General features: G+C 49.5%; 2 protein-coding genes across 3 annotated transcripts; one reads left to right on the top strand and one right to left on the bottom strand.

Moving 5' to 3' along the window:
• Positions 1–1,918: 1,918 nt before the first annotated feature.
• Positions 1,919–11,032, bottom strand: KLRG1 (killer cell lectin like receptor G1; the record flags this gene model as incomplete). The annotated part of the gene is made up of 5 exons (XM_084265592.1): positions 1,919–2,030; positions 2,973–3,076; positions 5,053–5,204; positions 5,937–6,029; positions 10,915–11,032. The coding sequence occupies 5 exons, from the start codon at positions 11,030–11,032 to the stop codon at positions 1,919–1,921; spliced, it is 579 nt and encodes a 192-aa protein (XP_084121718.1).
• A 3,230-nt stretch (positions 11,033–14,262) lies between these two features.
• M6PR (mannose-6-phosphate receptor, cation dependent) lies at positions 14,263–20,392 on the top strand. 2 transcript variants are annotated; one of them, XM_084273321.1, is made up of 7 exons: positions 14,263–14,445; positions 15,668–15,841; positions 16,045–16,217; positions 16,309–16,418; positions 16,620–16,750; positions 17,821–17,947; positions 18,606–20,392. In XM_084273321.1, the coding sequence occupies exons 2-7, from the start codon at positions 15,669–15,671 to the stop codon at positions 18,726–18,728; spliced, it is 837 nt and encodes a 278-aa protein (XP_084129447.1). In that variant the 5' UTR covers positions 14,263–14,445; position 15,668; the 3' UTR covers positions 18,729–20,392. The 2 variants fall into 2 exon arrangements, with proteins under 2 accessions (XP_084129447.1, XP_084129446.1); XM_084273320.1 differs by having other exon boundaries at positions 15,570–15,841.
• Positions 20,393–21,439: the final 1,047 nt, after the last annotated feature.

Genomic DNA, 21,439 nt, shown 5'->3' with positions numbered 1-21,439 from the left:
TAAATGGCTGTGTGCGGGGATTGGCTGGTTCCTTGCAGCTGGATTAGTCAAAGCTCATTAAGATGCATCTTTCAAACAGCTGATGTAGGGCAATTTCAATTACTTGAAAAGAAAATTTCCGGGGGTGGGGGGGAATGGCAGCTTGCTTTCTGGAAGCAAGGTCCTGTTTCTGTTTTCTCTGTCATTTCACTGCTGTTTGTAGTGCTTATTTACATATGGCACAGTGGTATCAATCCAAATAACAATCAGTACCAACTCATTTGTAATCCTACTCATGATCTAGCATTTTCAGGTGAGAACGTGTTTGGATCAAAAATAGTTTCTCCCTATCCACTCCTTGCTCTTTACTTATATATGTATATGCATATAGACACATATATATATTAATAAGATCTCCCCTCAGCCCTCTCCTCTCCTTTTCTCTCCTTTCCTCTCTCCTCTCTCTTGGATAACCTGTCTCAGCCTTTCCTCCTATGGAGATGCTCCATCACCTCTCTTGCCCTTCATTGGACTCCCAGTATGTGCAAGTCTTTTTTGTAGTGGGGAGCCCAGCACTGGACCCAGCATTGCAGGTGTGGGCTCAGCAGAGGGGAAGGATCACCTCCCTCGACGTGCCAGCAGTGCTCTGCCAGTAGCCGTGCAGGATACCATCCTCCTCCTTTGCAGCCAGGGCTCGTGTTCAGCTTGGTGCTCAGCAGGACCCTAGGTCCTTTGCTGCAAGTCTTCTTTCCAGCTGGGTGGCCCCCAGCTTGTGCCAATGCATGGGGTTGTTCCTCCCCAGGTGCAGGGCTTTGACCTTCTCCGTGCTGAATTTCACGAGGTTCCTGTCAGCCCATCCCTCCAGCCTGCCTCTCCCAGCACAAACACACGCCTCAGAACACGTACCACTAAGCTGCTGGTAACAGTAAACTACAATATGATATGAATATATTAGGATATGCACAGGTTAAATTGGGAATTAATAAAATTTCTCCTCCTTTGCTGGAACAAAACCATAGGGTGGGAAAAAAGCTTTCCAAGCATGTGGGAATGCAACCCACTGTTCCATCCTTAATGTTCATTGTGGCCTTAAGATGTTCACACCCTCAGCCTGCCTCTGTGCTACTTGAACTGAAAGCTCATTGTAGTACAGCATTGCTCACTGCTTCCTCTCTGCACAGTATGAAACTGCAGAGGTGGAGAGGGAAACACGTTCTTGGTGGTTTCAGTAATAACACACACAACTAACTGCAGCCCTGGGACTCCACAAGTCCAACCTCTTGGCTAGTTTGAGGTCAGACTGAACACAGTGTGCAGCTGCTTCCTTCCAACGGAGAGAAGGAATGACATGGATGTTCACTTACAATCCAGTTCACTACTAGAGTTTTATTTTTGCTGCTGGACTGACAGACGTTGTAGGCTCCTTTCACCCTCCTCTCCCTCCCATAGCACTGGGATGCAAAAGGAGGGGCTGCCACTGGAAGAAGTCTCTTTATATGTTTCTGGCAGTGAAATGCAGGCTCCGTATTCCTGGCCCTGCTGGCACCAGAAAATGGGGATGCAAGGAATGGAAATGAAATCTGATGCTCAGGAATGGAGAAAAATGCCAGGTGAGCCTCAGAGATTTGAAGAGCCAGCATCTGTTGTGACAAAACTTTTGTTTGCCCTTATAGGGCAAATAAGGAAAGACTAGGGCAGGGAATATGCCCCAGGTCTCATCTAGTCACAAACAGCAGTAATCCAATGGATACTGACTGAGAATAAATCTACTGCTGAGGGTAACTCACTCTTACAGGCAACAAACCTGTCCCTACAAAACACCTTCTGTGAGGGTGTGGATAGGACAAGTGCTTGTCTTGTGTTAGAGCTTTGCTTTGGAGGACAATGTTCTGCTTGTACCACTGATGAGATGGTTATGAGATGAAAATGCACATGGGATTTAGCTGAGAGATTTCTCACAGATCCATGGAGCAAAATATTGACAGCTGGAGGCCTGGAAACCATCTTTCATCAGGACAGCACAGTGTTGTACAGGGCTGTTAGAGAGGATCCTGCAAGAGACACGAAACAAAAGTGAGATGGAGAGAAAATGCTGAGATTGTCTCCTGGAGGCAAGAAGGAAAAAACATCTGACTTTGAAGGGTGGAGCCCAGAGGAAGCGAAAGAACCCAATCTCCAAAGGGCATCTCTTAGAAAACAAAATGTACACCAAAAAACCTACCCACCTGAAGGTTACACGTCTAAGTGATTTTGCCACTGTGGAATCCAAACCAGAACCAAACATAGACACTGTGCCCTGTGGTCACAGTGATATCCACCAGCATGAGAACAGCAGTGCTGAGAGTTTCATGGAAGGATGATCACCTCCAAGGAGTTTGCAAGAACAGAAAGCTGGATTTAAGAACAGAACTAAGCTAAGTGCTTAGAGTGCTGACCTACCAACAGTGAGATCGTGGGCGAGTTTCCTTGCTGGAGAAGTGTTAAGAGACTAACTCATGGTGTTTGCTGCCATTAAAAGGAAAGGGCCAGGCAAAGTCAGTGGACTAAATCCCAATGTTTCCCTCCATGCAGGCTGCTGAGTTTTGTCCAGCTAAAGACAAAGCCAAAACTGAGGTTCTGCCTTGGGTTGACTCCAGCAGAGCAGCAAAGTCCTCGCACCCCATGACAGGAACACTGTCAGAATGAGTACCAGGTGGCAAAACCCAGTAAAGCCAGGACAGACCATGTGCTTTTTCTCACTGAGCAGCTGTGTGGGCAGTGCAGGCAAATAATCCTCAGCCTGAGCAGCTGGAGGGAATTAGGGGGTGACATCCTAACACCAGCCCCACTTTTCACAGGTAGATGCCCTTACAAGGGTGCAGGGCAGTAAAAAGTAGGTTGTTTCAAGTTCAGTGCCATACAGGTGATGGTAAGAAGAAAATCTGTCCAGGAAAAAAGCTCCTGAGATCTGGTGCAAGAACTCTGGGTGTTGTTTAAAACAGAATTAAACTCACTTCTTGCCACGGTATATAGAGCCATCTTCCCAAATCCAGACAGAGCCTGTGCTGTTCCTCAGTCCAATCCAGAAGCATCCTGTTTGAATACGGTTGAACAGGTCCTAGAAATGGTGATGAATTACAAAGTGACTAATAACAGCCAGCCTAGCAATGGAGGTAAGGGTAGGTAAAGAGACCAGAGAGCAAAATACAGCCGGGTGCCTGACTGTTCCTTAAGTGGCTGACAATACTGCTCCTCCACACCTTCTGATCAGGAGGATCAGCTCTGCAGATCATGCCTGGAATAACAACTATGTGTACATTCACAAGGAAGCAAGCAAGCTTTCAAGGGTCCTCAACAGACTCTTCAAAGAACGTTTCTCAGGGCAATCTGTGTGAACCAACTGCACCCCAGTCTCCTGGAGTTTCCTATTCAGAGCTTTATGTAGGATTGTATGGGATCCATATTAACGACCTACCGTGCAGCTAGCTAGCAAGATAATACAGAATATTAACAATTAAATGTAAAGCCAGGGCAGTGCAGAAAGTGCAGGCACTGACAGACATATATATAAAAACAGCCCAGGGCCAAAGCTCATTAAATTTTAAACACACTTTCCTCCTACATATTTTCAATCTTCATTTCCTTTTGCCTAACCTTCAACGACTGTTTACTGTGAAGAGGTGAAGGCTGTCTGCAACCAAAACTTGGTCCTGAAGTAAATCCCTCCTCTCAAAAAAAAAAGAGGGGGGGGGAAGGGAGAGAGGGAAGTTTTGTCCACATTTGCAATGACACCAAAGAGCAGCAGCCTCTCAGTGGCATGGCTAGGCCCCGTCCTGACCTCCTGCTGCCATAAACAAAGGTGCAGAGCAGACAACTTCACACAGAAGCATTAACAAAGCTGACCTGGTGAAGTGGTGGGAGTAGGAGTAGTGAGGAACACTTGAGCTGGTGGTTGTGGAGGTGACTGTCCCTCCCTGGGGAAAGGAGGTTGAACAGTCACAGCCCTTGCCACACAGGGCATGTATAGGTAGCTGGACAGCAAGGACAGCCTTGCTTATGTGGGTAAGTGTGAGCAGTGATGATGGGTAAGCGCTGTAGTAGCAGAGAGTAGTAAGAAAGCTGCCAGACCAGGGAGGCTTTCTTCATGCAGAGAAATGGGTGATGTGGGGAAGATGGGTATTTCCCAAGGAGTCAGGATTTGCCTAAGCAAGTGTGAGAGCCTGGTACACACTCCCAGTTGAGCAGAGACCTGGCTTTGTAAGCCCTGCACCCCCCCCCCCACTGCCCCCTAAACATCATACAACGAAACTTCTGTCCAGGGTCTGGAAGCTGTCCATGTTCACTGGACCTGAGCTAATAAGCCCTGGCCTGCGCAAGCCCAGATCAAGTGCCTCTGCTCTACTTAGGCAGACGTGCCTCACCTCCCCAGGGATCAGCTGCACCCACTTCTCTAGTGGTCATAGTCTGTCCCCAGTGAACACCCGCTGGAAAATGAGCAGTGGAAAGATGATTTCTGACTTCCCCAGCAAAACTGAGGGTTTGGGTTTTTTTTGGCAGAGAGAGGAAGTAAGCATTGAAAACAGACTGCGAAAGCAAGATCCATGTGTGAATACAGTGAGTGGCGAGGGTCACTGAGCAGGAGGGTCACTGGGCTGAAGCAGTTGCAGGGAGGAAAGGCATGGCTTTTGCAGAAGAAGCATTTCTATAGAGTGGGGATGGTCACTTTTGTAGGCAGTGCGTACAGAGACTGCACAGTGCCACGGGTTTTTCCTCTAATCATTCATATCAGCCTTGTTGGGGCTAGGAGGGGAGGTAGAGAGGGGCAGTGGAGAAAGCTGTCTCCTAACATCCGTCATAGGATGATTCTGAGGAGCTGGCAGTGACCTTTACCACTTCTTTCTCCCCTTATCTCTGTTGCCTTGTGGGGACTTCTCAGGGGCATGCTGAAACTGAAAGTGCACTACAACGTCAGTCATAAACCTTTCTTCTTGTTTAAAGTCAAAATATATCTGGAGCAGCAGCAATGTTTGGTTGTCAGTTATCCAGGTGTCTGCAAGGAAGTGGAAGGTCCTCAAAGAAAAAGAAAACCATTACCCTTTCATTGGCATCGCTGATCACCAGGAGATGAGCTCCCTGTTCCTCACAGAAGTTCTGGCTGGAATTCCAGTCCTTCTTCTCCAAAGAGAAGAAGTAGCAGCTCCCTCTGTAGGCTATCCACTGCTCGGGGCAGGGTAGGTGGCAGTAACCTGTAAAGGAACCAAAATGCCAGCTCTTCTTTATCAGTGACCAAAAGAAAGACACATGCAGCAGGGACCTGCTGCAGGGTAACTCTTGGGGATATTTTCCACGCAGAAAACACAAGTCAGGATAAACAACTAAGAGGAACACTGCATCAAAGCTGATCTTCAGATCCTCAGTGAGATTTCCAACTCTTTGCAGAAGGGTCACATGCATTCTGATGCTGGTGCAAAACTCACCCTGCCCCCCTCCCTGCCCCGGGTTTCCTCTGAACTGCTCAGATACCTGAAAACTAAAATTGGCTGTCTGAAAGCAGACAACACTCTGGGTGGGAAAAAAATACCTCATCCTGCGGCTATGGTGTGATCACGTTGCACATCAGGTGAACAGATTTTAAGCAGCAAGCAGTAGGGTCTCCCATGTGGTTTTAGCATTTTCTGCATGCATGCAAAGGTGTTACAGATCTCACATGTACAGCTTACCACATGATTACAACAAGTCTACAATAGCCTTTCAATATGTTTCACTGCTTTCTGCCACAGAATCTGAAATGGGTTGCATAGGGTCTGCACAAGGAATGCATTCATCAAAGTATTCTGATAGGCAGTGGGTACTTAAAGCTGGTAGAAACCTAGAATAGCTTCTGGGTCAGCCCCATATAGTCTGAGCTCCTGTGCTTAGATGAGTTTCTGGTCCATTGCTGTTAGTTGCTCATCCTCAGCACCCCTTCGTGCACTTACTCATCTTCCAAATCAAAGCAATCACGAGGGACATGCTCAGTATCCCAAAGCCAATAGCCAAGCCTGGCACAACTGCTGGCCACACACAGGGAGCTGTAAAAGAGAAAAGAAACTGTAGAGAGCAGGAGCCACCTGAAAAACGACACTGGTTTTAGGTAGTTTGTGTCCTGGGCATTTCCATAAGGAAATAGACTGAGATTCCACAGAGCCAAAAAAAAAAAAAAAACCAAACCCAGCAACAAAAGGCACTGTGGTATAATTTCAAAATGGGTAACTACAAGAAAATGAAGCAGTTTGTCAGGGAGAACTTAAAAGGGATGGCTAGGAGAATAAAATATTTGTAAGTACTAAAGGAGATTTTTCTTTTTTTGTATCTCTCAGTGGAGGCTGAAAACAAATGTACATCATGTATGGAGAATATTGTGGGAAGGACAAAGAAAGCCAGCACAGAAGGGGAAGGGGCTTCACTTAAAAATAAGAATGCATCCTTTAAGCATTGGAAGCTTTGTCCAAATACAGAAAGTAGAATAGATTGATAAATTAATAAAAGTTAATTATTTTTGATCTTAGATCAGTTTGCAGGCTCACTAGTTTTCAAAGACCAGTTTCTGGTTTATAGCAATATATTTATGCCTGAGGTTTTAGTTGACGTATATTTAGACCTGAGGTTTTAGCTCAAAGGCATTTATAACATAACAAGGGAGAGCATAAGGGAGTTTTGTTGTAAGCATCATTCTTCTGGTAGAAAGGTCTTTCCTGAGTTAAAGGTTTTGTTGTGTTTCTTGGAGCTTGTAGGATCTTCTAGGTACCCCACTTGTAGTTAAAACATTCCATTATTTTTAAATCATTATTAAAGAACAAGACACCAACTCTTTTCAGTTACAAAATACAGAGACTTTTCAGTTCCAGGTTACTCCTCAGCTTCGTGCAAGAGGAGAATGGGGGACTTGAGCTGGGTAGCTGTTCTGTCAGCCTGCTCTCTATTCCTCTTGTAAGGTAACTTCTGGTGGTGTGGGTTTTGCCATCAGATTAAGCATCGAGAGAATGAAGTCAGCCAGAGGTTAAGGGGTAGGGTGGAGCTGCTTCTCAGAAGATTACAACTCAAAACTAAGCAAAAGGGGATAAATATCTGCTGAAACCTAGTTCTTTGCTCTGAGACCATATTTCTGAGGGTTTGCACTCCTGTTTTCCCTACTCTCTTGCCTCTTAAAGAAGTGTTGTGGGTTTGCGTGGCAAGATGGGGGGGGGCGGGGGGGGGCAGGGCTGCAGGAATGGTTTCTTCAAGTAGCTTCTAGAAGCTTACCCCAAGTCAGACAGAGTAAATACTAGTTGGGCTCAAGGCCAGACCCACCACTGACCAAGGTCAAACCCATCAGAGATGGTCACAGTGCCTCTGTGGTAACACATTTAAGGAAAAAAAAACCCACAAGCAGCTACTTTTTGCCACCAGAGAAGGGAGTGAGAAAATGTAAGAAACTCTGCAGACACCAAGGTCAGTGACGAAATGGGCAGAGAAGACCCTCCAGGTACCAGAGGAAAGATTCCCCTGCAGTCCATGGAAAAGACATGGACTGCAGACACCAAGGTCAGTGACGAAATGGGCAGAGAAGACCCTCCAGGTACCAGAGAAGAGATTCGCCTACAGTCCATGGAAAAGACCATGGTGGAGCTGGTGTCCCCCCATAGCCCATGGAAGATGATGGGGAGCGGAGACCCCACCTGCAGCCCGTGGAGAGGCCCCACGCTGGAGTGGGGGGAGGCATATGGAAGACGCTGTGACCTGTGTTGAAGCAAGCTCCTGGCAGGACCCACAGCCCATGGACAGAGAGAGAGAGAGAGAGGCCCACTGGAGAAGGGTTGCTGTGGGGACTTGTGATTCTGTTGGGGACCAGGCTGGAACAGTCTGGGCCTGAGAGCCTGAGAGACATTCTATGATTTCTGACTGCACCCCATAGCAGTGACCCACGCTGGGGCAGCTGGTGAACAACTGAAGCCCTGTGGGAAAGGACTCATGGTGGAGAAGTTCATGAAGGTCTGTCTCCCATGGGTGGGACCCCACAGTGCAGCAGGGGGTGAGTATAAGGAATCCTCCCCCAAAAGAAGGAAGGACCAACAAAGACTGCTTGTAATGAACTGACCCAAACTCCCATTCCCCATCTCCACCTGTGCCAGCGGAAGGGGAGAGGAATGGAGAGAAATCATTAATAAAATTGAGCCAGGAAGAAGGGAGGGGTGGGGGGAAATGTTTTGAGATTTGGTTTTATTTCTCAGTATCTGACTCTGTTTTCATTGGGTGGGGCTGGGGTGTGTGTAATAAATTAGATGAGTTTTTTATTCCATGCTGAGTCTGTTGTGCCCGTGACACTGACTGCGGGATGAGCTCTCCCTGTCCTTATCTCGACTCCTAAGCTTCTCAGTATATATTTTCTCTCCTGTGCAGATGCAATGGGGAATTATAGAGTGACTTTCGTGGGCATCTGGCCTCCAGCCAGGGATAAAGCACCAGAAAAAGCTATCCTCCAGATCACTGTTCTGGAATTTTAGGGAAAACTACTTCCAGGATAAGAAGTTCCTCTGAAGCAGTTCATCTGTAAGTGGCAGCGCCGGACACCCAAGCTGCTGCTCCCTTGCAAAGAATGGAGCAGTTCATTTTCTAGCGATCCAAAGCAATTATGCCTTTTGGTACTTTAGGGAGGAAAAAAAGCATGCAAAGGGGGAAAGTCATACTGAAACGTTCAAGGTGAGTTTCAGCTTGACTTGAGCTGCAGAGATCAACCCAGGGAAGTGGAATAAACAGTTTCATAAATCAGGATTTCTACCCCTTACACAAGGAAGTTCCTGCAGTTCCACCTTTTTAGTACAAATTCTGGGCTTTGTGCTTGATCCTCAGCCCCTGGAGTACCTGTAAAGGTCTCGTTTAAGAGGAAGGGAGAAATACCTGGGATGAGTTGGGACCAAGGAGGGAAATTTGAAAGGAGCATCCAGAAATGTTTCCATGTAGTGGTCTGAGGAACTGTGGAGGAGTCTCCCCAAGGGAAGGGAGAAGTGGACTGAAGGACATTTATTAAATATCCAATGTGATAACTTTCTATTATGCAGAGCACCCAGTTAGGTCTGTCAGTGCTCTGGAGAAATTACTCTGTTATACCACATTGACCTGCAAGCAGTGTGACCCAGTATCTTTAGGTTTGGGAGTCCAGATTCAGTTCAAAAACTGAAAGCTGTTAGCATTTCATAATTCAGGTCTTCGGGGACAATACCTAGAATGACATTGCACTGTCCCAAATAGCTCCCCTCAGCCCCTGCCTATGTCAGTGTGGGAGCAGCATGACAACCTACAGCCAGGGAGGAGGATTTGAGAAACCAGGATACTGTGCTTGACTATCTATTTTGGTAGCGTGGTGCATCTAAGGGTCTCTGTTAGCCAGACAGGGACAGCCAGGGCAACTCTTCATTTTCGGGAAGCCCCTGTGAGCCAAACCCCATTGTTTGACCAGGGGACTGATCTATATGCCTGTAATATACCCCCGATCCTGTGTCACAGGGGTGACTTGGTAGCAAGGGTGTGCATTTGAAAACAGAGATGAAATACCTGAGAGCATGTCTCTCAGAAGGGATGGGGGTGGGGACAGAGGTGAAAATAAAGGTATCCTAAATAAAGATATTAGAACTGCACTCCTCAGGGACTCCTCACACACAAAAGAGATCTGGGAAACAACCAAATAATATGCACAGAAGGTGTGTTCAAACATCAGCTTCCTTATTTTAGGCTCTTCGACTTTAGGTCAAAAAGATGAGGGTACAATCTGGACAAGAGGAATATTAAAAAGACAACTGCAAATATCTCAAGAGGGCATTGGGTAATCCCCAACTCCAACAGGGTGGGAGAGCACACAAAAGGCAGGGAATGAAGGGATGTCCCCCTGTTTTCTGATGCACCAGAAAACATATTTTTCTGATGAAAACACATGCAAAAGCAAGACTGCCTTCCAAGCAGGAGGAGTCTGACTGCCAGACCGGAGCTTCTGGTTTCCTGTATTGACTTTGTTTCCATGTTGCAGCCTGTGATCAGTCCGCAGTAACAACCAGGGATAGATGCAGTTATTCTGATCAGGGCATGGAAACCTTGTATCCCAGAGCAAGAGCATCCTTCCCCTTAACAGCTCCAAAGAGAGCTAAGGTCAACCGTCAGCGTTGCAGCGAATGCAACACAACAGGTCTAAAAGCACAGGGACACTTAAAGGGAAAGCATTCCTCTCCTGGGAAGGAGACACTTGAAGGAATGATCATCAGTGCAAAATCCCACACTTCTAAGGTGGTTATTTCTCAACTAAGCAGCCAGAGAAATGGCTCAGTGTGACATTTGCAAAACCTGAACTGGGGGAATACAGCGAAAATAAGGGAAGAAAAATTTAAGGAAAGCACTAAGAAGACCTTCTTGCTAGCAGAATGCCCTGCAGAACTGTCTCAAGGCAAACGCTGAAACTTTTCTCACTTGGAGCTACCTAAAACGAGAACAGAGAAAACACAGGAAAAAACGTATCACAAAAGAATCCTGCAGAGCCCCGTGAGAGACAGAATGGATGATCTCATGTCTTCTTTGTCTCTGATCTCTGATCTCTGATTAGCATACGCCTCTAATTTATCTGCACTCGCATCTTGCCTGCCCTTCAAAGAACCACTGCTGACAATCTCTTATTGCTCAGAAGCAGACAGCTTTAAAACTTCAAGCCTCTTCAAAGAAAAGGATGCCTGGCTTGAATGCCCAGGAGCAGACACCAAAAGGGGTCTGACAGGGGAAGGGTACAATGCTGGGTCTCTGACCCAGCAGATTTTGTCCCGGCAAGCTGCTCACAGCATTTTAGAACTAAAGCAACAGCACCATGAGCTCTAAAGCAACTAAGTAGCCAGCTCCAAGTGCTTTTGCCTTCACTCAGAAGAAAATCTTTTGTTGACCTACCTCATCCAGCTTCCTTACCTCTCCTTTCCCGTCCAGCTTTGGCCCTTGGTGGAGGAGCCTGAGAGAATTTGACAGAAGTATAAATTATTTCCTCATTTGCCTCAGCTGCAGAAGTTTCTGATCTGCTTCCCTCCATGCCAAAGCAAAGAGTGCGTATGACAAGATGTTTCGATCAGGCCGTTGAGCTCAGCACCTGTGAAACAGGAAACCTGGTATGACATTCAGAAGACAAGAAATGTGAAGTTGCAGCCTTTATCTCCAGCTGCTCAGAAGAACCAAATTTAAGAGAGAATGGATGGAGAGCACTGGGATTGCAACAGCTTCCGTTTCCTAACCCAATGAGGGGTGGCATAACAACAGCCAGTAGTGGAAGAGCTGATTAATCATAAATTGCATGGATATTCTAAATGTTGATAGTGCCAGAGGCTGTGATTACACTGACATAACAATTGTGAGAACATGTGTCACTGAAGACCTCTCTCTCAAGACAGAAGCCGGTGAATAGCGAGAGCACAGGGTGAAATCTGGGGTGAGCAACGGCTACAGCAAACTGGCAGCCCAGCTGCTAGCGAAAGGTAAGTAGAGGTGGACATCAGGGGGTTGAGCACAAAGTCTTGTGAGCTTCGGACAGTTCTACTGGGACCTCTTTCTACAGCAGACACTCGGTGTGGATGTGTTTGAGAGACAAGCAGGCACTGAGAGCTGGCATCCCTGAAGACCCTCTAAATCAATGTCTCAAAAGAGCCATGGACATACTGGAGACAGTCTAGCAAAGGGACACAAAGGTGACAGCACTGGAGCTCCTCTCTGATGAGGAAAGGCTGGGACCTGGGGCTGTTCAGCCTGGAGAAGAGGCATTTTGGTGAGGAGCTTATTAATGTATATAAATACCTAATGGAAGGGTACAAGAACAGACAGGCCTTTTTCAGTGGTGCCCAGTGACAGGACAAGAGCAACGAGGCAAACTGAAACACAGGAGGTTCCCTCTGAACGTCAGGAAGCACTCACTGTTTACTGTGAGGAAGACTGAACACTGGCATAGGTTAGCCAGAGAGGTTGTGGGGTCTCTGTCTTTGGAAAGACATCTGGACATGATCCTGGGCAACAAGCTGTATGTGGACATGTTTGAGCAGGGGGTTGGTCCAAATGGCAATAACAGGAAATCATTGGTTTTGTTCTAAGGTAGTGAAGGTTGACCACTGATGAGAGCAGTGGGGAGTACCGATGCTTCTAGCATCCTGAGAAACCTGTTATCTGCAGGGCTGCCTGATGTTTGTTTTGGTCTAGATTCTGATCCCTCCCAGTTCGTACTCAGCTTGGAGATGATTGCCAGGCTTGGGGTGTACATCTCCCTCACTGGTATGGTTCATTTAAAAGAATTGCCTGGGCATTCACAACAGAGGAGTTTGCCAAGGCTTTCAGTTCTAGGACAGGGACGTCAGCTCCCCATCCTGGTGACATGTTAAAAATTTGAAAATTCATTGTCCAGGAGGCTGCTTAGTTTGATACAGGAGCGTTGTGGCCAATTTGTTACAGTGCAAATGTCTGGGAAGGCATGGACTCTGTACTTTTGCAAATCCCTCCATCACACACTTGCCTGTAAGGGTGGCATATTGCATCCACAGGATTCCTTCCAAAACTGGACAGGGCCCATAGACAGCAAGACAGGGAGCCTGTACTTGAGAGGAAGGGAAAGGCAGAAGACAACAGAGCAACACAAGAGGAGGAAAGTGACTTCTGAATGCTTTGAATGGGCATTAGAGAAGCCTAAAGAGAGCTGATGAGCCCTAGGAGGGATTTTGCTATAGTCATGATGAGAGCTTAGCTGGGAATGTAATTGGTGTGGCTGGAAGGAAACCAAGATTCAGACACTGTTGCCCAGACCAAGGGTAAAAGGCCGTGGCCAAAGGCACTGCAGGCTGCCCACGGGGCCAGCGTGATCACAAAGGCAGCATTATTTGCGAGCAAGTGGAGAAGCGGAGGCTGACGGGGAAGAATTAAGAGCTCTGTGTTGACGTGTTTTACCATTTTCTCTCAAGCATCAGCAAGAAACTGAGTTCTTAGGCTGGATGGGAACTACAGGAAAAGCTCGCACCATAGGAGGGTATGGAAGCCACACGCAGTTAATAGCTGAGTGTGAGTATAAATAAATCTGATTCTACAGCCGAGACGTCTGTGCTGCACCCCCAGGGGAACTAGCAGCAGGGCACAGATCACAGCAGGACTAAATCAATCAGCTTTCCAGGAGCCAACAGCGCCCCTTCTGATTTCCAGGCTTCACTTCCCAGTTCCTTACTACTGCAGGAGCAACACCCCAGGGAGGCACTCAAAACCCCTCTCAAACAAGAAGCTTTTCCAGCACGTTTGGCTCGCTAAACCCGGCATCATTTTATTTTCCTTCACCAGAAGAGGTAAAAGCCTCCGAGCTCTGGCAAAGAACATCCAACAACAGAGCCCTTGGAAAGCGGAACTCTCTCACTCTCGCAGATACGGGCATGACTCAAAGAGAACTGCCTGGTAAATAAGCCAGCCTCAAACAGCGCACAGCCGCATTAACCGTCCTGGCGACGCTGGAGTGCCCCGGCCCTGCGCACGGCCAGCTGAGCCCCCAGCCAGTCCCCCTTGCAGCGGCCCAGCCGAGGCGCCTTTATCCCCGAGGTACAACGGAGCGGCGCGCCGGGCGGGGAGGAAACCGGCGGGATCCAGGCCAGGCAGGGCGCTCTCCCTCGGCTCTTCAGCAAGCGCAGCGGCTCTGGAGGTACACGGAGGGGGGTGGCAAAGCCCTGCCGCGAGTGGTGGGAGCGGCGGGAGAGCCTTTCGCCTGACGTGTTCACCTGCCAGCAGGTGATGCCGACTTGCGCGGGGGCCTGAGGCGAGGGCTGGAGGCGGGAAAGTCAGGCAGCGCCCTGCCTCGGCGGCTGTGAGGCGGCGGGGCCAGCGCCGGGCTCCCGGCGGCTGGGGGGGCGGGGCGAGGGGCGGGGCGAGGGGTGAGGGGCGGGGCGCGCTGCGCCGCCGTTGGACGAGCGGTTCCCGCCTGCAGCCGCGCTCCGCGAGGGCTCTCGGGTGGGAGGGGGTCAGCCGGCGGGCGCCACGAGACTCCTTTCCGTTGGCCTCCGTCGTTCATTGGAAGAGAAGAGGCGGGATTTTCCTCGCCTTTTCTAGCCGCCCATTGGAGGAAGAAGAGAGAGGAGGCGGGCCCTCGGGGCGGGCTTTAGAAGCCGCCCCTTTCCGCCGCTGCTTCTCATTCGCTGGGAAGCCGCTAGGGGGCGCGGCGATCTGGCGGCTCCCTAACTCCTATTGGCGGGGAGCGCCGATTCCGCCCCGCCTTTCCTGCTTCCGGTTCACGGGGCGGGCTGAGGGGAGCCGGCCGGGTCTGTGGAGGAGGCCGGCGTTGTCCGCGCTTGGGACCCGCCACCCCCCCCCCGGCCGCCCCGCGCCCAGCATGGGCTGCCCGTGAGCGGCGCATCGCTCTTCCCTAGGGGCGTCCGTGCCCCCTGTGCGGCGGGGGGAGGCCGGGCGGCGCGGCGAGCGGGGTCGGTGCGGCAGCAGGTGGGTGCGGCGGCGGCGGGCGGGGCGGCGGTGGCGGCGGTGATCTGCCGGCGGGCAGGAGGCGGAGAGCGAGGGGGCTTGGGGGAGCCGGGTGGCACCGAGGTCCCCGGGACCCCCGGGACCCCCGGGCGGCGCCTCAGGCGGAGCTGCCGGCCGGAGCGGTAACCGGCGGAGGGGCAACGGCAGCGTCTTCCCAGCGCCTTGTGCCTCAGGCCGCGGGCGAGGCGTTTGCCGGCGAGGTGGCGGGAGGAGGCCCCGGGTAGCGCCGCGCAGGGCCGGGCTCTGCCTGTGGTCACGAGTTCTCGTGTCACGGGCTTCCTCGTTTCAGCGCGCCCGGCCTCCGCCTGCCTGTGCCGGCCTGCGAGCCCTTAGCGGTGGCGGCGGGCTCGGGAGTAGGCGTGCGGTTTGGGCAGGGCGCACTGTCTCTCCTAGCGGCCAGGGCCCTCTTCGGCTGCCGGCCTGCCTCCCGCCAGCATCGGGAGCTTTACCCAGGTCTCCAGCGGGAGGAGCGGAGGAGGCTCTGTCGCGCCGCTGGGGTTGGCTGGTGCGGTCGCTGAGTGTTTCGCGTGTGATTTTTGCTGTGAACCCGAAAGCAAACTCCGTTCTAGGTTTCATTACAGCCTAAAGAGGCTGTATCTTGCATGGAACATCTCAGTTCCCTCCTTCCCGATGTAAACAGAAGGAGGCTGTTGTTTGGAGTCGCAGCTTAGTATGATTAAACACTTTCAGATTCTCAGCTAAATAATTATAAAGGTTAAGGCACTTGGAAAACAGAGCCTGACTCATCACAGTGGCTCTTTCCCTGCAAGCTCTTCACACAAGAGCTACAAAGAGGATTGATTAGGGGCCTGGTTAATCATTTTCTGCTGACTGGCTTCTCGGTGTGGTGCAGGAACGAACAATGGCTTGTGCCTGACTCCTACCCCAGCGCTCAGTGTGCTGGGCTGATCAGTGCTAATTACTGTGGTCAGCAGCCAAACGTTCTGTGGCCCTGAGGCAAAAAAAATCAGAAAAGAAACACAAACTGACCCAGTGAATTGACTTTGACTATGGAAGAGATTCAGACTTCTCGTCTCTTGGAAACTGTGAGGTGTTTCTATATTTTGACTTCTCTTTTTTTGCAGCCAGGACGGAAGAAGTGATCACCTACCGACTCCGTGACCCTGAAGTTAGTGTGCAGGGTGCTGAAACCGTTAATCCTCTGTGCTGTCTGTGTGTCCAGGATGTCCCCGCCGTGCTGTACCTCTGCTGTGCTGGTGGCCTTTATGGTCCTTGCTGTCGGTGCAGGGGCTGAACAATCAGAAGAGAGGACCTGCGATGTCATTGGTGATGAGAGCACCGAGTCACGAATAGAAAGAGCCCTGCTGAAGAAGCTAGAGCCCCTGAACCACATGAGGTATGGTACAACACCTGCACGCCTCCAGGCTGCAAGTGCCTACCCTCAGCCCAAGGGAGGGGGAAGATTTGGAGCCAAGCTGCAGAACCGGCTCTCCTGTTAGTATGGGCTGTGACTGACTTCCAGGTCTTGAGTGTGCACTGCTCTGATCCTTGGCACTTGTAACCCAGCGGGCTGTTTGTTCTGTCCTCTCCTTGCTGCAGGTTTAATGTGACTGTGGAGAAAAGCAAAACGGAAAACTACATCTACAGTTTCAGGGTGTGCAGGGAGATCAACAGCTCCATGCACGATTTTGGTGGCCTGGTGCAAACAGATAGACAGAATGGAAAGACTACAGTGATAGGAAGAATCAATGAGACCCAGGTTTTCAATGGAAGTAAGATGCCACTCAATACTTTCCTGACATGGTAATCTGCCTTCCACCTCCTGCTCTGGATTTGCAGCCTGTATTGTTTCTCTCTTGGCAGGTGACTGGATCATGCTGATTTATAAAGGGGGTGATTCATATGGCAGCCACTGCAGTGGTGAGAAGAGACGAGCTGTGATAATGATTTCCTGCAAGCGGGGAGTTATGGCGGTGAGTGACAGGCGAGGTGGGAGAGGAGCAGCAGGCTGCCAGACAAGTGCCTGTTCATAGGCCCTTGAGGAGGCAGCAGGGTTTTCTTCTGTCCTCCAGTGTCTGTTGCCTTGCCCCACCAGCAGCAATAGAAATGCCTTCTGGTGAAGCTTGGCATGCCTGGGCTCATTCTCTCATGACTTCACTTTTCCCAAACCGCAGAGCTCGTTCAGCATTATTTCCGAAGAGCGGGAGAAGGAGCAGGACTGTTTCTACCTCTTTGAGATGGACAGCAGTGTGGCTTGTCCAGCTGAGGAGTCCCACCTCAGCGTCGGCTCCATTCTACTGATCATGTGAGTCACTGGAAGAGCAGTTCGTGTCTGGGGCATGGTCTTGAGTGCCATTTAGAAACATTGCAAGGGCTAATGTTTAGGTAATTGTAGTCTACCTATCCACAGCCACTGGTAGATGATACTGCGCCTCTGAGCTTTGTTGGAAGAAGGCTCTTGTTTAAGGCATAATGCTGCAGAACTGCTCTGTTCCCTGTAGACATCTTCCTTCATAGTTTGCAGGCAGGTGCACTGAAACATGGAAGATGCAACTTCCTAGAATCACACAACTAAGGCCCCATCTGGAGTACTGTGTCCAGGCTTGGGGCCCCCAATACAAGAAGGATGTAGAACTATTGGAGAGGGTTCAGAGGAGCCACAAAGATGTTTAGAGGGCTGCAGCACCTCCCCTATGAAGAGAGGCTGGGGGAGCTGGGCTTGTTCAGCTTGGAGAAGAGAAGGCTGTGGGGGGACCTCATTGCAGCCTTCCAGTACCTGAAGGAAGCAGAGAAACACGAGGGGAACCAACTTTATAAAGGGGAGACAATGGCAGGACAAGGGGAAATGGATTAAAGCTGAAAGAGGGAAGGTTTAGATTAGATATTAGGGGGAAGTTTTTTACAGAGAGAGTGGTGAGGTACTGGAACAGGCTGCCCAGAGAGGTGGTGGATGCCCCATCCCTGCAGGTGTTCCAGGCCAGGTTGGATGGGGCCCTGGGCAACCTTGTGTAGATCCAGGCCTGGAGGTTGATGGCCCTGCCTGTGGCAAGGGGTTTGGAGCTCTCTGATCCTTGGGGTCCCTTCCAACCCATGCCATTCTATGATTATAACTCTTTCCCAGAGCTGGGAATTCAGACCAGGAGTCTTGACTCATTTTCTGTGTTTGTGCTTGGAGCCACTAGTTCATGTAATGCTGCTGAAAGCTGGCAGATCAGTATTTTGGGGACCTTTTCTGGTCTAGTATCTGCTCATATCTCTGTTCTTGAGTGTTGCTCAACTACTTGCTCTGGTGCCCATCAGAGGCAGGTAGCTGGCTCAGAAGAGGCTGTCTAGAGGATTTCCTCAGCTCTGTTTTTTTTTAATTCTGCCCTCCAGATTTGCTTCACTGATTGCAGTCTACATCATTGGTGGGTTCCTCTACCAACGCCTTGTAGTGGGAGCAAAAGGCATGGAGCAGTTTCCTCACTTTGCCTTCTGGCAAGATCTGGGAAACCTGGTGGCGGTGAGTGAAAAACCCCTGTATGTTCTCAGCCTGGCTCATGGGGTAGGACAGGAGAAAACAGCATCTGTTCTGTCTTTGTGGTCCTTGTCTCGTGGCTAGACCTACCACCAGGATAGTGTTGAAGGCAGAGAGGAGGATGTCTGTTTTTGGGAGTGCTTTTTGGGTTGAGTTGGGGTTTTTTTGTTTATTGTCTGGGTTTCTAGGGGTGTGAGGGGGGTGAGTACTCTATTTTTTGCACCCTTGCTCAGTCTTGATTCCTGCCACTATCCCGTGACTGCTACACAACAAACCAGAACACGTGCTCATCAGACAGGTGTTAAGCTGGGGACTGACATGTTCATGTCCAGCTCCCAGAGCCGTTCCTTAGTCACCTGAGACAGGGACAGGTATCCTCCAGTCTCACCTCAGCCTGACGTGGCTGCGTACTGTTAGTGCCACATTCTGCCACAGAGCTTTCCAGACCAAGTGGGATGCTTGTATGTGTGTTTCTCTTGCCAACACAAGTTTCGGAGACCCCTCCCAGATACACCTATCCCCATGCTAATCCCTTAGAAAAAGAGAAGTCTCAGATGCTGCTTTGCTTTCAGACACCCTCCTAATGGTGGGTGTCTCAAAGCAAAGCACCATCTAATCCTGGTGCACTGTCCTGTGCTTGTAGGATGGCTGTGACTTCGTCTGCCGCTCCAAGCCCCGAAACGCGCCGGCTGCGTACCGCGGCGTGGGCGATGACCAGCTGGGAGAGGAGTCGGAAGAACGGGATGACCACTTGCTACCGATGTGACAGGCTTTCCACACCTGGGTTCTCTCCTCCCCAGCTCCCCAGCGCTTGTCTAGCTGGGTGCCTCCCAGCCAGTTCTCCTTCCCTCACTTTCTGGTTTTCTCTTTGCACTCTCTTTGCTTTCGCTGCTCTCCGGCGTGTCAAGTCCCGCGGATGCCTCTGGGGTTGAACAGCGCCGGGCCCTGATGGCGTGTCGGACGAATGCAATCCTGCTGTAGTCTGTTGGGGTTTTCTTTAAACACAGCAAGGGCTGGGGGGAGGGAAAAGTGCTGAGGATCGAGTAGAAGGTGGCAAGAAAGCAATGTGAGAGCTCAGCACTGAGCAGGAATGGGAGATGAATCACTGAGAGGAAAAAAAAAAGGGCCATGGATGGGTGCAGAAAGGGGAAGGAAAAAGAGAGGCAGTGGGTTAAAACAGCCGAGACCGTGGGAGGGATCTAGGATCTTTTTGTGTCTTTTCTTTTCTCCCTAGGGTTTACAGGATGTGCAAGACACTGGAATTACTTTTCTTTGAATGCTTTTTTCAGCTTTTCTAGCTTCTGCACTGTTAGACACCGTTTCTGCCAGCACAACCTGCACAGTGTGCTCTGCACCAGACGCTGTGGGGGTGGAAGAGGCATTCACACCTCTGCAGCATTGTCTTTTCCTAATGGCGATGGGTGTGTCAGAGGTCGCACACCAGTTTCCTTTGGCAGTTGTAAAGGGATGCATGCCATCGCCTCAGGCTGCAGAGGGGCAATGCTAAAAAAACCATAGGGGTTAAATTCAATACACTTTCCAGTTCAGTTCAAAATAATCGTCTCAATCCCTGAGAAGCAAAACCAAATTACGTGCTGCTAAGGAAAGGGAACGTTTGCTGCAGCTGTCATGGAGGCAGAGTTAGGAAGGTAGCTGCCACCTGAGTTCTGTTACTGGCTTCCAGAGGTGACTGCCCACGCAGCTGTCACTCTCAGCATTGTGATTTCATGCTTTCTGAAAGTTCCTTTTTTCCTGGCAGAGGGTTGTCCTGTGAAGCTACCAGGATTCATTTTTATTTAAAATTAAAAAAGCACCATAGAAGCCAACACCTTGAAAACTGTGTCAGGGACTCCTGCAAGTGCAGGGTCCTCTCAAGCACAGTGCAGACCAGTCTTAAGAGACTTAAGAGGCCCTGCGTAGGCGGTACTCGCATACTGCTGCTGGCTGGGGGTGAGACACTCCTGAGGCCCTGGTGAAAAGCAGGTACAGCTGAGTTGTGAGACTTTGTGGGAACCTTCAGGAACTTGGCACCTTGATTGCTAATTGCTTTTTATGGGAGGGGCTACTCAATCCCATTCTGCCCTGTTTTAGACTGGCAGAGAACTGTCCTCAGCCTTGAGGACAGAGACTGTGAATTAAGCAAGCCGCCACCGCTGCTGACAGCAGAGAACAGACAAGGTTCATGTATTTTTAATGTGCTCAGAGCAGCCTAAACAGTGACACTGAAGGGAAAGGGGTGGCCCTGCTTTCTTGCTGGGTTTAGAATGGGCAAACAATTCCTGCTTTCTTTGACTTGTTACGGTCTCAATCTTTCTCCTAACACAGGAAAAATAGGAAGTCAACTTGGTCTGTTACTGTTTTTTCATGGTGGTGTTCAAGGTAATTTTTTTTGTACAAAATACAACTTTCAAAAATAAAATGACTGAAAAACATGGTGTAGTGTTGTACTGATGTAACAGGAGCTTTCTTGGGTGGCAGAGCATCTTACTCTCAAGGTGAGAGGCCATCAGCATGCACTGCCGTGTGCCTGAACTTCTCATTAGTACAGGGCTTTTTAATGCCATCTTGTTTTAATCCTGTTCCCTTAGGACTTAAGACTGAAACTTTAGAAGCTCAGGCAGTTTTGGATGTATTTCCCTGCAGCAATAAAAATCAAGAGTCATCTTTTGATAAAGGTTGTAGTTCTCAGACATTAATAGCAGGGGGCATGAGGAGGGTGTCTGTTAACAAAGCAGCCAGACCTACAAAGCCTGAAGAATTTATTTTTTTTTATTAAGAACATGGAACATGAAATGAAGCCTTCCCATTTGACTGAAATAAAACCTGTTCCTCAGAAGCAGACAGGACCAGAGGCAAGCTGGCTGCCTGCCTACCCTGTACTAAAGGGCCAAACTAAAGGGGAGTTTTATCACACAGGACCCCTGAGGATAAAATGATTTAAGGGCAGCCTTGCTCTGCTGAGTGCAGTTAGATTCTAACCCTGTCCCCTTTCCCATCCCCAAATTACGTGAGACCAAATACTGTTCTCAGGGTACAAGCATGAGCAGATTCCTTTGAGCCCATTTTGAGTCAGAAGTCTTCTCTCATGGGAACAAGGATGTCATCAAAGTGAGATTCAACAGTTAAGATGAAGAAGCTGCTGCCACATTTTATCCATCTTTTAAGCACTTTTCCTTTCTTTTTTTTCTAACATGGTTCAATAAAGAACCCAGCCCATGATTTTTAATCTTTTCCTACCTATGCCATTAGGTCTCCTCCCCTGCCACTACAGCTTTCCTGGAAGATCAGGTGCTTCCCCCTCAAAACGTGTTTCACTCAAACACTCCTGGAAACACAAAAGCTGGAGATGCATGGTTCATAAATCATCTTGCTTTCAGGTATTTGGCTCCTGGGGGCACTTACCTCTTCATGCTTTATGCAATTTCTTCAGGGTTTGTGGGGTTTTTTTACTTGATTGCTTTAAGCAGAGATGCTTCT

The sequence above is a fragment of the Gallinula chloropus genome, assembly GCF_964237585.1.
Source record: "Gallinula chloropus genome assembly, chromosome: 1".
In the NCBI taxonomy this organism is placed as follows: Eukaryota; Metazoa; Chordata; class Aves; order Gruiformes; family Rallidae; genus Gallinula; species Gallinula chloropus.
The sequence above is the reverse complement of the archived record's forward strand: the minus strand, read 5'-3'. Positions and strand labels throughout refer to the sequence as shown.

Bases quoted from the DNA above. Each gene is read 5' to 3' on its own strand.
- M6PR (XM_084273321.1), top strand. From the start codon at position 15,669: ATGTCCCCGCCGTGCTGTACCTCTGCTGTGCTGGTGGCCTTTATGGTC. The intron at 16,218-16,308 runs GTAAGATGCCAC...CTCTCTTGGCAG, and splicing joins GACCCAGGTTTTCAATGGAA to GTGACTGGATCATGCTGATT. The intron at 16,419-16,619 runs GTGAGTGACAGG...CCCAAACCGCAG, and splicing joins GCAAGCGGGGAGTTATGGCG to AGCTCGTTCAGCATTATTTC.